At 36.8% G+C, this 17,739-nt stretch overlaps 1 protein-coding gene across 3 annotated transcripts in view; it reads right to left on the bottom strand.

Annotated features, from left to right (window-relative positions):
• LOC150099333 (extracellular matrix organizing protein FRAS1-like) overlaps positions 1-17,739 on the bottom strand; it is a 1,385,483-nt gene that overhangs the window by 184,826 nt on the left and 1,182,918 nt on the right. For all 3 annotated transcript variants that reach the window (XM_090403569.1, XM_090403568.1, XM_090403570.1), the window contains one exon: positions 7,692-7,775. In XM_090403569.1, the coding sequence (XP_090259695.1) occupies positions 7,692-7,775 (84 nt within the window). The remainder of the gene's footprint in view (positions 1-7,691; positions 7,776-17,739) is intronic.

Raw genomic sequence — 17,739 nt, forward strand, 5'->3', positions numbered from 1 at the left:
CACTCTAAATTTATCTTCTGGCGATTGTGGCGTTTCGTCATGATGCTCATAGTCAAATTATCGTGTCTTCTTTCATCGTCGAACTTCCGTACCAGTTTTAAATTCTTGTTCTCCATTCACCTCTTCACTGAGTTCTTTTGCCGTTTAGAACTTCTTTAAAATTTGTATCTGACCAATACTCTTGTAAGAATATTTTTAAGTTTTCGATAGATTCTAAAGCGAGTGTAATGTTCATATTTTTTATCTTGAAGCATTTTACTCACAGGCTTTATTCTGTGAAGTAAATCATGCCAAATTTTAAGAGAACAAATAAATTTGTAGTCCTTCATTTTAGCACATAATGTTTGTGCTTTATGCTGAGTTTCTTAATTAAAATTTTCATTATTTAAAATTTCAAAAAGTGCATCATAAATTTCTCGTATAGGGCGGATTCCCATTGCATTTCTGATGGCTGTTTCAATGTTAATTTTTTTAAGAACTTTAAAAGGATTGCCCAGGAGAATGAAAAGAAATTGTATATTTATTGAATAATTGCAAAGAAACTAATTGTATCTGCATTCACTTTGGCTGCACCCTTAATGATTAAATTTAGAGTATGAGCAGCACATGGCATGTAAAAAGCTCGAGGATTTTTGTTTAAAAGCAAATTTTGGAGCCCATATTTTTTCCCTTTCATATTTTCCCTATTGTCATACCCTTGACCTCGCATGTCTTCAATGGGAATGTTCCATTTTTCCAGTTGTTCCATTATTGTTGCACATAAAGTCCTGTGGAATCTGATATATCTGCAAAACCTAAAAAGTTTTCCCTGATCTTGACACAGGAAATAGAACAAATAATAATGGTCATTTGTTCTGTTTTACTTACATCAGGTGTGCAGTCTAAAATTATGAAATAATATTTAGATTTTCGAATTGATAATAAAATTGTATCCCTGATTGCGTTACTTAAAGTTTCCAATATTTCATTTTGACTGTCTTTACTCAAATAGTGTATTCTATTGTTTCATTGTAGGGCCCTTTCAACATGATTTTCCATAATGGGATCAAACTTCGCAAACAGTTTGGCCAATTTTAAAAAATTGCCGTTATTCCTTTCATACAATTTATCAGATGATCCGTGAAAAGCTAAGTTTTGGCTACCAAGAAATTGGCTACACAAAAGGCAGAGTGTTTGAATTAGTTCTTTACTTTTGCAGGAAGTTTAAAGGTGCCATTAAGATTGTATTTGTGTAGTATTCTGTTTATTTTATCTGATATCCCTTTAATGCATGGAACAGCTACAGTTTATTTGTTTTCAAGTAGACTCTTGTGAAGAATTTTGTTGATAGTATTTTTGCTGTAGCCATAATTTAGGAAAGTATTGCTGATAATTTTTAATTCATGCTTAAGTGCTTGGAGCAAATCTTTAAGGCACTGTTTTTTAATATATTAATGACACATTGTTTTTGTATTGGATGGTGTTAAGAGTTATTGGCCAATATGCGTCTGTAAAAGTTGTCATAATTTACAATTATGAATCTTTTACAATGGCTTTTCTATTTAGCTAATTTGACTTCATAACTATGTATAATCAACATTTGTGATGTGCCCAATAAGCAATTGATATTTATGTTAAAAAAATGTGAAGTGTTTGAGATTGATGTACTTGCCAGATATATGAGAGTTGTAATAATTTCAGTGTTCTTTATTGTAATTCATTATTGTTAAGTGTAGTGATATTTGATGTTCATCATAAAGACATTCTTTTTTTGCCAATGATGATAACGCATCAGCCATTACTAACTTCTCAGTTGCTCCTTAGTTGAACAAGTGTGCATGCTCACTGAGAAGGTAGATGAGTGATTAACATATGACAGAGAGAGAGAGCATTCAGTACTCAGGTATCAAGAGAATCGAAAAAGAGAGAGAGAATGGAAGTCTAAAAACACAGAGCAGAAAATTTTATTTTAAGAAGTTTTTGGAAAACTTGATAGTTGAAATAAATTAATAGAAGTCTTCAAAAGAATTGTAGCAAGGTGAATCCTTCAACAGTAAAAGCTGAGACTGTCAACAAGTGAACAGTAAATAAAAGGAGATATATATATATGTATATTCTATTTCAATGTTTGAAGAAATGCTAAATGAAAAGTTCCATCTTCTCTCTCAAGGACACCAGTGATATCAGTTATTTTTCTCAGAAAAAGTGACAGAATTAGTGAAATTCAAAACTTGTGGAAAGTTTTTTACCTTGGGTATACTATATACTATACATTAAAGATGCCAAGCAATTTTGTAAACTTGGTTTTAATCCCTTTTTTTCCAAGTAAGCCAAGTTTACGCTGAAGTATTTTCAGGTCTGAGGCAACTCATGGTAAAGGTGGAATAAGATCTGATCACTTGCCTTAGTATCTCCTATAATGCAAAGCACATCTCTTTGCGGGCATGTATGATGCTATGCATTAAGGGAAAGGCCATTGCCCAGAGCAGTTTCGACCTTTATTGAGGTCTCATCAGTGGAAGCCAGACCTTAAGGTATACCGAGATTGAAGTAATGCAGAACTTATAATTTTTACCTATACGAGTTGCCAAAAAGTGCTTTGACCTTATTAAATAAAAATCTCAGGATGAGAGAAAGATGTGGAAAGTTTTTTACCTTGGGTATACTATACATTAAAGATACCAAGCAATTTTATAAACTTGGTTTTAATCCTTTTTTTCCCAAGTACGAGTTGCCTCAAACCTGAGGCAACTCATACTTGGGAGACATTAAGTGATGAGAATGATGCAGAGAACGTTGATGTGTAGAAGTAAGGATGTTATGATTTCATTGTACATAACTTTGATCAGGCCACATATGGTTTCTTGTGCACAGATTTAGTCACCTGGTTTTCAAAATGATGATGAGTTGAAGTGAGTTTAGAGATGATTGCCTAAGTCAGTTTCTGGAATGTGGAATATGAAGACAGATTGAGAAAAAATGCAAATTACAGAGCATAGTGGATAGAAGGAAGAGGGGGAGACATGATCAAGATGTATAAGTTGGTAAGGGCTAATTATCAAATTAACCTGGAAGAAATTTTTCATAGAATAACTGGAGATGGGGGAAAACAAGAAGCCATCCCGGGAAGTATAAGGTAGGTATGGGCAAGGGGATGAGAAGTAAATTTTTTGCATGGAGTGTGGGAGGTGATTGAAATGCATTACCTGATAATGTGGTGAGTGCATTTAAATCAAGGTATGATGAGCTGTGCATTTAAAGTGGGACCTCCCATGATGAGTTTCTTGACTCCATGGAGACCTGTTGATAATAATAATTAACATTTGTTTCCTATAAAAATTTGAAACTTCAAGAAACATTTGGTGCTTTTGATAAAATCTGCCTGAGTGTATAGGGTTTAGACTGATTATGAATATGGCTAAAATACTGCCTGCACTTGCTGGCAAAACAAGGGTAGTCAATTTAAATATGACTGAGATACGACTAATGGTTAGTCTGGTATCACAGAATTGATAAATAGGTTCATTATTTACCCCTCAACAGACAGGAGTGTGTGAGATGACTATGACCTAAGCATAGACGAGCAAGAACAATTTCTTCTTTATAGACCCTATGCAACCTAGACTCCCACAATTCAATCTCATGCTTAATTCATCGGAGTTTATTATTGGTCTCTCTATTCCATGATGTCAGCCACTGAGATAAAAGCTTATGTCTGATAGTCTACCAGTGGTCAGTGTATGGGACAGGCAGATGAGTGAGATTTGAGAAAAAAGCTGACCTAGCTACAGCATCTGCAACCTCATTTCCTTTGATTCCAATGTAGCCCGGAATCCAAGAGAAGAGAACATCCAAGTGCAGCTTCCTTAACTGAGCAAGGAGATGTTGGATTCAAGAGAACACCAGGTGTTTCTTAGCTCAACACAGCTTATTGCCTATAGAGAACTTTGTGAATCTGATTATATCATGCACCTCTTGCAGCGATGCAGACTTACGTATTTTAGTACAAACTCTACACCATACAGTTCAGCTGTAAATTGTTACTTTCTAGTAGGATCTGAGCAGATCCAACTAGTGTCTCTGATTTTGAACCATCTCTGTAGTCAGGTACAAAATCAGATTATTCAATTCTATGAGCTTGATAGCTACAGCATCTGCAACCTCATTTCCTTTGATTCCAATGTAGCCCAGAATCCAAGAGAAGAGAACATCCAAGTGCAGCTTCCTTAACTGAGCAAGGAGATGTTGGATTCAAGAGAACACCAGGTATTTCTTAGCTCAACACAGCTTATTGCCTATAGAGAACTTTGTGAATCTGATTATATCATGTACCTCTTGCAGCGATGCAGACTTACGTATTTTAGTACAAACTCTACACCATACAGTTCAGCTGTAAATTGTTACTTTCTAGTAGGATCTGAGCAGATCCAACTAGTGTCTCTGATTTTGAACCATCTCTGTAGTCAGGTACAAAATCAGATTATTCAATTCTATGAGCTTGAAAGCGCTGCAGGTAGACAGGAGGGATAGAAAACTTGGGCAGCCTGCAAAACAAAAAGCTACATGTTGGAAGTGTGTTTAGTGGTGTCTAAGCTTATAATAAAATTAGTTTAATCCTTTATCCAAGTGTGAGCAAACAAAGTTTGCGCCTGAAAGTATCTTCAGGACTGGGGTAAGGTGGTACAACACCAGGGCAACTTGTTGCAAAGGTGGAGCAAGATACCAACACTCCTATCTCAGTATCTCCTATAATGCAAAACACATCTCCTTGCAGATATGTCTAATGTTATGCATTAAAGGAAGGGCCACTACCCAGAATATAGTTTGGGTAGTGGCCCTTCCCTTAATGCATAATATTAGACATATCCGCAAGGAGATGTGTTTTGCATTATAGGAGATACTGAGATAGGAGTGTTGGTAGCTTGCTCCACCTTTGCAATGAGTTGCCCTGGTGTTGTACCACCTTAATCCAGTCCTGAAGATACTTTCAGGCGCAAACTTTGTTTGCTCACACTTGGATAAAGGATTAAACTAATTTTATTATACTCTAACCAAGTGAAAAATAAACTTTCAACATCAAGGTGTCTAAGCTATGTGGTCTATCCCAATATCTAGAGCTTGTAAGAGAGTTTTTATTTGCAAACCAAAGGGATGTATGGCAGTGTGCTAGGTGTTGTACTTATTCTTCTGCCATGGACAAAAAAAATAGTTTGCCACAAGAGATGGTCTAGCAGATTTATTTTATTTTTGCAGCATGTAATAGAGAAAGAGAGAGAGAGAGAGAGAGAGATGTTGATGTCAAATTGATAAACATGGTTCATTTGCCTTGTCAAACATACTATGGATGGACAAGGTTCAAAATGCACCAGTTGCAATTCTTATGGCTTGATAGTGAACAGGGTCTAACATCTCTCTCTCTACAGCTCAAGGGGTAGAAGATAGGGTTCAAAGGATGCAGTGGTGGCCAGTGAAATTTTAAGTGGGGGGTGTTGCCTATACAAAAAAAAAAAATTATTTTTTTCCCAATCAGTAACCAATTTATTAATAAATAAATCTACAGATTTATTTATTAATAAATTGGTTACTAATTAGGAAAAAAAGAATTTTTTAAAAATATATTTTGTATAGGCAGCACCCCCTTAAAATTTCACCGGCCGCCATTGAAAGGATGTTCATTCCTTAATGACACTAGTCTCATAACTGACATGTGTGAGGGAAGAAACTGAGTTTGTTATCAAATATCAGTCCCAAGAATTGGCCTCAGGTGTTTTCCCTAGTCTGAGTTCTGAGTCAGGATGAAGACCAGGTTTGTAAAAAAAATGCGCACAAACTATCTTCTGCTGTGAAAATTTGAATTCATTTGCAAGTGTCCATTTTGAAAGATAATTGTCTTGTTGCAGATGTCTTCCTATAACCCTCATATTATTACTATTATTATTATTATTATTATTTGACACCTCCAGGGAGTCCAAGACTCATCGAGGAAGGGCACCTACTCTACAACTCTCTGTCTCCACCAATCAACCTCATCCACCAACCACATCATCTACACCAATGCCATCTACTGTCCACCACTAGTATTTTCACAGACAATCACAAACATCCATGCCCACAGCGGGATTCAAACGTGCAGTCTTTTGGCTGGAGAGAGCATACGCTAACCACTTGGCCAACCAAGCCAGCTAAAAATTCCATATATGATGACTTTTACTGCTGCTAGAAATAACATTTGTCTTAGAAATACTAGTTTTCTCAGCTAGAGGTAAAGGCTAAAAGCATAGATTAAGCTCACTGCTATTATTATTATGTGACACCTCAAGGTACAGGGAGTCCAAGGACTCATCGAGGGAGAGCACCTACTTTACAACTCTGTGTCTCCACTACTCCATCCATCAACTACAACACCATCTACCATCCACCACTAGTATTTTCACTGACAATCACAAACATCCGGTGGGATTCGAACCGCAACCTTACAGCTGGACAGAAGATACGCTAACCACTCGGCCAACCAGGCCATTACATGCGATTACATTACATGAGAGAAGATGATAAAGTCATTTTCATAGAGGGAATTACTTATGGTTGGAGGAAGTCGTTTGGTTATCAAGTTAACCTTGATTGAAAAAAAAAGCATAACACTTAAAAATGAACATTGTGGGACTCTTGCCTCTTGTGTATACAGCCAGGAGAGAGAGCAGTTCCCACTCAAACTAGGAACATTTGGTTAGATAGAAAGTTCTTGATTAAAAGAGAGCGATTCCCTCTGAGACCAAAACTGTGTAGATCTTTCAGAATCTCTAAGCAGCATCATATGCTTTTTTCCATATCAAAGAAGACCAATACTAGATGCTTGAGTTTTAGGAAGGCATTTCTAATGGATGCCTCTAGCCAGACTAGATGATCAGTAGTAGAATGATGTTTATGGAAGCAAGATTGTGTTCTGGAAAAAAGATTATTTCTTTTCAGAAATGATAAAATATGCTTTTTTTTTTGAATTAACTATTTTTTCCAGAATCTTCAGGCAATTGGATGGAATCTTGTTTAGGAAATGCAATAATAATTGTCTTTTTCCAGGTATCCAGAAATATGCTCTCAAAAAAAATTCTGTTCTTTTAACCATTTCATAATGGATGTTATCTAGTCCAATGGCAGTTGGGTGATATTTAACCAAAGCAGCTTTCATTTCTTTTTTTCTGAATGCCTGTTATATTTTTCAGTACTGTTTGAAGAAAACAGAATTCGTTGGGTGTTTTTGCTTTTGCATTTTTCACTAAGGAAATCTGGAGGCGGGGGAGGGAGGGAGGGATTGGATGACGCTTTAGAAAAAATTGCCCTGGATGTGTCACCAATTGCTGTTTGATTGATAAGGAACTGAACAATCGTGTTCTAGGATGAAGACTTTGTTGGGTGGTGTATCTTCTCTCATTTTCTGGATTTTATCTAAGACAATAATTGGGTCTGTATATCCATGAATGAGAAGACTTTTTTTTTAAGCAAAAAGACATTAAATTCATTTTTATATCATTGTAACATGATATAAAAATTTTCACCCTAGTGCATTTTTTTAAACTGCAATGGATAATAAACTATAGATATAATTAACTAAATTATATCACATAATTTCATAAGGCCTTGAAATTTCATTTTTTTTCTTAAAGTTAAAATAATGAAACAAAAAAAAAGGAAAGGAAATTGGTAAAATAACATACTGTCACACATATGAGTGGATAGCCAGGTGAAGGATCATAAGTTTTGCCCTCTTCCACATTATCATAGTACAACAATGAAACCACCTGAAACATAAGTGATTTTAGTTAGAACAATGATGCAGACACTTTAAAAGAGCTCTTATTTACATTATTATAAAGTGGGTGGAATAAGACAAAAGTATATTACACTAACTCTCATGAGCATGATGGTTGTCCAAAATTTTGTTTCCTTTTTTTTTACATGAATCTCACCTTAAAAAAAAGTTTTAAACCTATAGTATCTTGCTATCATTGGAGTGTGCTGCAATCTGGAAACACAAATCACTTTGAACTGCCAACATCTAGGGCAATTACTCATACAAGTGATGAAATTAATCTACCACTATAAAGAAATTCAGAAATGAATTTACTATGCCCAGTGGAATTCAAAACCAAAGCAATTTCATTTTAATAAAGGCTAGTTCATGTCCTGAGCAAAAAAAGATAATAGGTAAATTAAAAAAAAAGAAGTCAGTATGTAGTAAAATTTTCTAAATATTCAATAAATAACTAACTTAAATTATTAAATTGACACTGTGTAACTCTTGGAAATGCTTCCATTGTGTGTTTTCATTCTGTGCTTGGTGTGCTTGGCTTGAAGAAAAACCCATTATAGGTTTAAATCCAGATGAATATTAGATGAGCTTTTACTAGTCTGGCATCAGTTGGCTTCTGAGTCAGTTGATTTTTGGTATGGACAAGCAGAGTTTTCTACCAGAAACTCAGTTTTTAACTGTGTATCTCAAAATTCAACATAGCACTCCCACTATTACAGATAATAATATAATTGTTAATTTCAAAGTCACAAGATGGTGGCAGTTACTTAAAGCATTCTCTCCCCACCCCAAATTAATTGACAGCTTGAGCTCACATCAGTAAAGGCTCAAAGAAAACACTTTTCCACATTAAATCGATATTCCTTATGTTTTGACCATACAGTCAGCCTATTTAAATCATCATCAAGCTCTCTACATGACCTTAACTGTTACCCTACCCAACTTTGCATCATCAGTAAGCAACTGAATATCTCCTTTAAATTATTTCCAATATCATTATGTACTTAAATTAAACAGCAATGGTCCATGCACAGAGACCTGTGGCACACCAGTAGTCATCTGCCTTTTCCTGATTTCTGCTCCTCTATATATTACTTTTTGATATCTGTCCAGCAGCCATCCTTTTATCCATATTACCAGTTTTATATCTATCCCCATTTGTTGAAGTGAGCATAACAGTATTTCATGTGGTATTCTCAAACATCTTTACAAAATCCAGCAATATTATTGTGTAGCCATTCCCTTTATCCAACTCGACTGTCATCCTATTATAAAATGTTAGTGTATTACTCAGGCATGATCTTTCCTTCACAAAGCCTTGCAGTCCCCTCATAGAGTGTCATATTCTTATCCACCCATTCTTGAATTCTCTTTTTGACTAACTTTTCCAGTGCTTTCACCACCACTCCTGAAATACTGATTGGTCTATAATTTACTACCATGGACTTAGAACTTCCTTTATGTAAAGGAATTATTTACACTACCTTGGGACTTTTCCATAGCTGAGACCTAAATTAAAAAGCCTAGTCAAAGACATCCAGTTCCCCTGCACATTCTCTTAACCACACTACCGGCCAAGACATCTATAGCCATCAAGGTTATCACGGATGCGAAGTGCATATTAAAATTATAACACCATTGATATTACATTGAAATATATGATGGATACGAAGCATATGAGGATGCGTATTTGATCCATAATGGCCGGTTACATGGTTAAAATGCTAGCTGCTATCCCACAGCTATATTTACATTCAGATTCTGCAATATCCTAAGTGCCTGTAATTCATCAACTTCTGTTCACACATCAGTCCTCCATCACCTCTGCCATAGCAATATTTTCATTTGGATGATATACCCTTGCAAAATGGTTAGCTCAACAATTTTATCTGCCTCTGTTACTTCTCTACCATCTGCATTTATTCAAGTTATCCTTCCATAGTTATTCTTCTTCCTACTTGCCACATAATGAAAAAAACTCTTCGGGAATTCCTTTTGTCTCTCTGGCAATTTCTTCTCATAATCTGATTTTGCCTTCCTTACCATGCTAGTCACCTTTCTTGCCTGATCCTTGTACTGTTCATGAGTTAGCTGGTCACCTTTCTCTTTATATACCCTAAACAACATTTTCTTTATTTGCAGCTCATGCTTAATGATACTACTCATTCATCTAACACCTACACGATTTACCCTCCTGATCCTGAACCTTTGGTTCTCTCCCTCTGGGTTTCTGTTTGGTCACTGATGAGAATCAATGGTTCAAAACAACTATCAGGTCAGTGATTTAAGAACTAAACATATAGACTAGCACATATCAAGGCAATACCAAAGGTTATATTTGCATATGTTCTCTGGTAAATTTTCAAAACTTTAAGTTTCTTTCTATATCTAGAAATATCTCGATATGGATATAGATATAAAAATATCTATATCCTTATAAAATACGGATCCATATTATCCTCTGGTTTAATAAAAAAATCCCACCCATGGTATTAACGTGGTACAAATTTCAGTTTTCATGTGTTGGAAAGTTACATAAAAAATAAAAATGTATATACGGGGGGGGGGGGGGGTTGGAAAGTTCTGATATACACCTAGAATGAAAATGATATTAAAGCAACTGATATAACCACAAGAAAGAAAAAGGACAAATTATTACAATTTGATGAAACATAGGGGGTTAAAGAGTTTTAAGATATATTCTTTTTGTGATTATATCAGTTGCTTTAATATCATTTTTGTTGTAGGTGTTTATCAGAACTTTCCATACCCCCCCCACCCTGTATAAAAAATCAAACTGAAAAATTATTACTGAATATAAAGAACATTATTTTTAACATTTCATTTCACTTTCATATTTCAGCATGAATGTAGGATGTGTTTCATATGTATTCTGCATAAGGTGGGAACTTGCTTAATCCTATATCACCTCCATTACGTACTGGGTGGGCACATATGTTAAAGATACCAAGCAATTTTATAAGCTAGGTTTGAATCCTTTTTTCCCCAAGTAAGCAAACAGACAAGTAAATTAAGTTTGTGACTGAACATAGTTCAAGTCTGAGGCAACTGGTGGTAAAGGTGGAGTTAGCTCCTATCACTTTCCTTGGTATTTCCCCCTAATGCAAAGCACATCTGCCTTAAGGAGATGTATGATGCTATGCATTAAAGGCAAGGGCCAATATCATACATCCCCATAAGGGGATGTGCTTTGCATTAGGGGGAAATACTAAGGAAATTGATCAGAACTTACCCCACCTTTACCACGAGTTGCCTCAGACTTGAGCTACGTTCAGGCACAAACTTGACTTACTTGTCTGTTTGCTTTCTTGGGGGAAAAAAAAGGATTAAAACCTAGCTTATAAAATTGCTTGGAATCTTTAATATAGTACATAACCCAAGTTAAAAAACTTTCTACATCTGGGCGTGTGCATTTTACAAATTCATCAATAATATATGCAATCCAGTTTATTTATTTTTTTGGAAGAATTTCTTCCAAAAAAATAAATAAATAAATAAATAAAAATCTTATTATTATTATTATTAACATTTGACCTCCATGGAGTCAGAGACTCATCGTAGTAGGTAAACACACTATTGCACATAATGCTCATTTAACCATGCTTTAAACTGATTCAATGTATCTACATCCACACCACACTCAGGCAATGCATATCACTCACTAACCATGCTCCATGCAAAGAACCTACTCCTTACTCCTCTGCTCACACCCTCCTTATACAGTTCCCAGCAATGCCCTCCTATTCTACCTTACCCCCTCCTCCAATTCTATGAAAAATCTCTTCCATGTCGACCTGATAACAATCCCTGACTAGCTTATATGTCTCAATCATATATCCCCTCTTCCTCCTATTCACGACGCTCTGCAACTTACATTCTTTCAATCTCTCCTCGTACTCTGCATTACAAAGACCACTGACCATTATTGTGAATCTTCTCTGGACCCTTTCTAACATATCCTTGTCACCAAGAAAACCTGGCAACCAAATCTGTGCACAGTAATCCATATGAGGCCTGATCAAAGGCCTTACACTATTGCACACAATGCTCAATTAATCATGCTTTAAACTGATTCAATGTACCTACATCCACACTCAGGCAATGCATATCTCTCACTAACCACGCTCCATGCAAAGAACCTACTCCTTACTCCTTTGCTCACCCTCCTTATACAGTTCCCAGCAATGCCCTCCTATTCTACCTTACCCCCTCCTCCAATTCTATGAAAAATCTCTTCCATGTCGACCTGATAACAATCCCTGACTAGCTTATATGTCTCAATCATATATCCCCTCTTCCTCCTATTCACGACGCTCTGCAACTTACATTCTTTCAATCTCTCCTCGTACTCTACATTCCAAAGACCACTAACCATTATTGTGAATCTTCTCTGGACCCTTTCTAACATATCCTTGTCACCAAGAAAACCTGGCAACCAAATCTGTGCACAGTAATCCATATGAGGCCTGATCAAAGGCCTTACACTATTGCACACAATGCTCAATTAATCATGCTTTAAACTGATTCAATGTACCTACATCCACACTCAGGCAATGCATATCTCTCACTAACCACGCTCCATGCAAAGAACCTACTCCTTACTCCTTTGCTCACCCTCTTTATACAGTTCCCAGCAATGCCCTCCTATTCTACCTTACCCCCCCCCCCTCCAATTCTATGAAAAATCTCTTCCATGTTGACCTGATAACAATCCCTGACTAGCTTATATGTCTCAATCATATATCCCCTTCTTCTTCCTATTCATGATGCTCTGCAACTTACATTCTCTCAATCTGTTCTCGTACTCCACATTCCAAAGACCACTGACCATTATTGTGAATCTTCTCTGGACCCTTTCTAACATATCCTCGTCAGCAAAAAAACTGAGCAACCAAATCTGTGCACAGTAATCCATATGAGGCCTGATCAAGACCTTATACAATGGCATCATAGTCTCTCTATTTCTGCATGTCAGCATCCTCCACATCATTACCTTTAACTGCTGTGACATCTTCATAACTTGTGCAATGTGGCCCCTGAATGTCAGGTCCTTGTCCACCATCACTCCTAGATCTCTCATCTCTTCTGCTTCCGTTAACGTTTCCCCACCAAGTGTATCAGTGACTGGCAATCAGATAGGCATCAGAAAGTTGTATATGGAGATGTAGTATCCTGTATATAAGGCTGGTGATTATGACAAGCTTAGGAGACAGCTTGAAGCTATAACGTGGACGAGGAGTTGAGTGGTAAAGAAATAAATGCTGCATGGGAACTGACAAAGAAATACATAACAGTATCAATGTACAACTGTATTCCGAAGGCCAAAAGGTTGAATAAAAGTACGTATAAAATGGATGAATGTGGAGCTTAAACATGAAATCTGGAAAAAAAAGGTATGTTGGAGGAAGTGCAAGATGAAGAATGGTAATAATCAGTTACATGAAGAGTATAAAGAACAAGCCAGGAGAGTGACTCAGTTAGTTAGTTAGTAAGGAAAACAAAAGTGGTATGAGCAGAAACTGGCAAATCAGGCAAAGAAAAACCCTAGAGAGTTTTTTAGATATATGGCAAGTAGAAGGAAGAATGAACATGGTAAGATGAAGTTAAAGGATGAAAGTAGTAGAATGATAACTGCTGCAGAAGACATTGTTGAAGTATTCAGTGATCAATTTACAAGGGTATTTCATCCTGATCAGGGTGGAATCTTGAGGAACTTAAGTGTAGAGGATATAAGAGAGGATGGCTTAATTGTGAGTGAGCAAGAGGTATTTGAGGAAATAAATAAACTTGATGTCAATAAGGCAATAGGATTTGATGACATATCACCATGCATCTTAAGAGAATGTTCCAGGGAATTGGGCACAAGTTCCAAGAGAGTGGAAGGAGGGTAAAATTGTTCCACTACATAAAGGTGGTGATAAGGCTGTAGCTTCAAATTATAAGCCTTCTGTATATCTGTAGTTGTGGTGAAGATCTTGGAGAGATTGGTGAGAAGTACGATATAGAAATGTATATATATGTATATAAATGTATAATAGCAGTATTCTCTGTGGTTATCAGCATGGGTTAGTTAAGGGGAGATCATGTTTCACTAACTTACTTATGTAATATAACAAAGTGACAAATACCTTAGACAGGGGAGATGCATATACAGTGGTATACTTGAATTTTGCACTTTTATATAGACTGCCACATGATAAGCTCTTAAAATAAATTGAAACAGATGGGATTGTATAACAGACTTCTGAGTTGGATCAGTGACTGGCTGTCAGATAGGTATCAGAAAGTTGTATATGGGGGGATGCAATATCCTGAAAGAGAAAGGTTACCAGCGGTAACCTTTCTCTTTCGGGATATTGCACCCCCATGACATGCCTACAAAACTGACATGCCACACATGTCAGTTTTGGAGCCATTGTTGTTCAATTTGTATGTTAATGGGTTGGGTTTAACTAGTGATGTGCAGCTGTTTGCAGACGATGCAAAACTGGAGAGAGAGCAATGCAGAGTCAAGCAGATATTATTGCCTTGCAAGATGACTTATAGATTGCATGATTGTGCAGGTAAGTGGGACTATCAGTTTAATGTTGCAAAGTTTAAGGTTTTGAGATTTGGTAAACAACGATGGGATGCAAAGTATACAATTGGTGGGAAAACTTTAATGGAAGCAGAGGAAATGAAAGATCTAGGAGTGATGGTGGACAAGGACCAGAAATTCAGGGGCCACATTGCATAAGTTGTGAAGACATCACATTGAATAAAAGCAATGATGCAGAGGACCCTGACATGCAGAAATAAAGAGGTTATGATACCATTATATAAGGCCTTGATTAGGCCTCATATGGATTATTGTGCACAGATCTGGTCACCAGGTTTTCAGTTTTCATGGTGATGAGGATATGTTGGAAAGGATCTGGAGAAGATTCACAAAGGTTGTCAGTTGTCTTTAGAATTTGGAGTACAAGGACAGATTGAGAGAATGTAAGTTGCAGAGCCTCATGAATAGGAGGAAGAGGAGGGGGGGGGATATGATTAAGACATATAAGCTAGTCAGGGGTTGTTATCGGGTCAACATGGAAAAAATTTTTCACCGAACGAGAGAGGGGAGTAGAACAAGGGGCTATCACTGGAAACAGTATAAGGAGGGCATGAACAGAGGAGTAGGTTCTTTGCATGGAGGGTGGTTGGTGAGTGGAATGCATTGCCTGAGTGTGTTGTAGGTGTAGACACATTGAATCAGTTTAAGGCATGGTTGGATGACCATTGTGTGCAATAGTGTGCGTTGGATGAGTGAATGAGCGTTATGTGCAAGAGTGTGACCTCCCACGATGAGTCTCTGACTCCATGGAGGTTGAATGTTAATAATAATAATAATAATAATAATAAAGTGTATACTTTGCATCCCAAATTGAGACTTTGCCAAATCTCAAAATCTTGCATTCAACTGATAGTTCTGCATGCATGCCATTTCATGCAATCTATTTGAGTCTGCTTGACTCTGCATTGCTCTCCACAGTTTTGCATATTTTTGCAAATAGCTGCATATCACTAGTTAAACCCATCCCAATATCATTAACACACAAATTGAGCAACAATGGCCCCCAAAACTGATCCCTGTGGCACACCACTAGTGTGCCACAGGGATCAGTTTTGGGGGACCTTTCTGATATCTATATGAAAGCAACTATGAAAACATACAACTTTCTGATACCTATATGAAAGCCAGTCACTGATCCAACTCAGAAGTCTGTTACCCAATTCCATCTGTTTCAATTTATTTAAGAGCTTGTCATGTGGCTGTCTATCAAAAGCCTTTGCAAAATCTAAGTACACCACTGCATATGCATCTTCCTTATCCAAGGTATTCATCACCTTGTTATAGTACATAAGTAAGTTAGTGAAACATGATCTTCCCTTAGAAGTTTATTTTGCACTTAGTTAGACTATAGTAAATTTAGTTTAATCCTTTATCCAAGTGTGAGCAAACAAGTTTGAGCCTGAAAATATCTTCAGGACTGAGGCAAGGTGATGCATCTATTGGCAACTCATATCAAAGGAGGACCACACTCTCATCACTCCTTGTGTCAGTATCTCCCACCATGCAAAGTACATCTTCTTGCAGACATGTACAATGCTATGCATTAAGGGAAGAGCCACTACCCAGATTCTGGGTAGTGGCCCTTCAAGGAGTGATGAGTGCTTGGTCCACCATTGCTACGAGTTGCATCACCTTGTCTCAGTCCTGAAGATATTTTCAGGTGCAAACTTTGTTTGCTCACAGTTAGATAAAGGATTAAACTAAATTTATTATGATCTTCCCTTAACAAACCCATGCTGATATCCACAGAGAATACTACTGTTATCAATCCATTTCTGTGTCCTACCACTCACCAATCTCTCCAGTACCTTCACCACAACTCCAGATATACAGACTGGCCTATAATTTGAAGCTAAGTCTTATCACCACCTTTATGCAGTGGAACAATTTTACCCTCCTTCCACTACCTTAGAACCTGTGCTGTTGTAAGGCTTTCATTAAACAGGCATGTCAATGCTACTGCCAATTCCCTGGAACATTCCCTTAAGATGCATGGTGATATATCATCACATCCTATCGTCTTATTGACATCAAGGTTATTTATTTCCTGAAATTATTCCTGCTCACTCACAATTAAGAAATCCAATCCTATGACCTCTACACTTAATTTTCTTATGATTAGACCCCAATCAGGATGAAGCACTCTTATAAATTGATCACTGAATACTCAACAATGTCTTCTGCAGCAGTTACCATTCTATCACCTTCATCCATTAACTTCATCTTACAATGATTATTCTTCCTTCTACTTGCCAAATATCTAAAAACTCTCTAGGGTTATTCTTTGCCTGATTTGTCAATTTCTGCTCATACTCTACTTTTGTTTTCCTTACTAACTAACTGAGTCACTCTCCTGGCTTGTTCTTTATGCTCTTCATGTGACTCATTATTACCATTATTCATCTTGTACTTCCTCCAAAATACTTCCATTTTCCAGATTTCATGATTAAGCTCCACATTCATCCATTTTTACATCTACCTTATTCAACCTTTTGGTCTTCGGAACACATTCACACATTGATGCTGTTATGTACATCTTTGTCAGTTCCCATGCAGCATTTACTTCCTTACTGCTGAACTCCTCATTCCATGTTATAGCTCCAAGGTGACTCCTAAGCTTTTCATAATCACCAGTCTTACTGTATAATTCCACATATATCCTTTCCTCACAAAAGTCTGCATATGACTTTTCATATGCAGCCACAACACAGGTGATTACTTCATGATCACTTTCACCAACTGGAGGAAAGTGTGAACCCCCCCCCCTCACAATTATATCCTCTGATGAAATGATCAGATCTAGAAGTCTCAATCCTTGTGTGCCCTCCTTTATGTGCTGCCTGAGATAGCTATTTCTCAAAAACTCGAGAAATTAATTTTCCTTATTCCTAAATGCTATCTCTTCATTTCCATCTATGCTGCCATAATTAAAATCACCCATAATAATTACTCTTCCTTTGTTCACTAATCCAAGTTGTTTATACATTTCTTCATCACCACCCTCCACATCCCCAGGCCTATAAGAACATCCAATTAAATATGTCTTCCTCATCATCATTGCCACTATTTCCTTCTTTCAATATGTGGACTTAATTCCCCTGCTATCATCAGCAGCACTCTCCCCCCCCCCACCTCCCTTCTTGCCCTTTCTATCCTCGTGAAAAATACTGTATCCTTCCATTTCCATTCCCATTATGATATCATCTTCATTCAACCATGTTTCACTTATTCCAATGATTTTGGGGTGAATAAATTCAATCACTGAAACCATTTCATACTCCTTATTTCTGATATTTCTGGCATTTGTAAACAAACACAGCAGTTCATTTTTAGG

This window comes from Typopeltis vanoorti, chromosome 14, assembly GCF_054136105.1.
Source record: "Typopeltis vanoorti isolate ZY-2024b chromosome 14, IOZ_Tvanoo_1.0, whole genome shotgun sequence".
Taxonomy (NCBI): domain Eukaryota; kingdom Metazoa; phylum Arthropoda; class Arachnida; order Uropygi; family Thelyphonidae; genus Typopeltis; species Typopeltis vanoorti.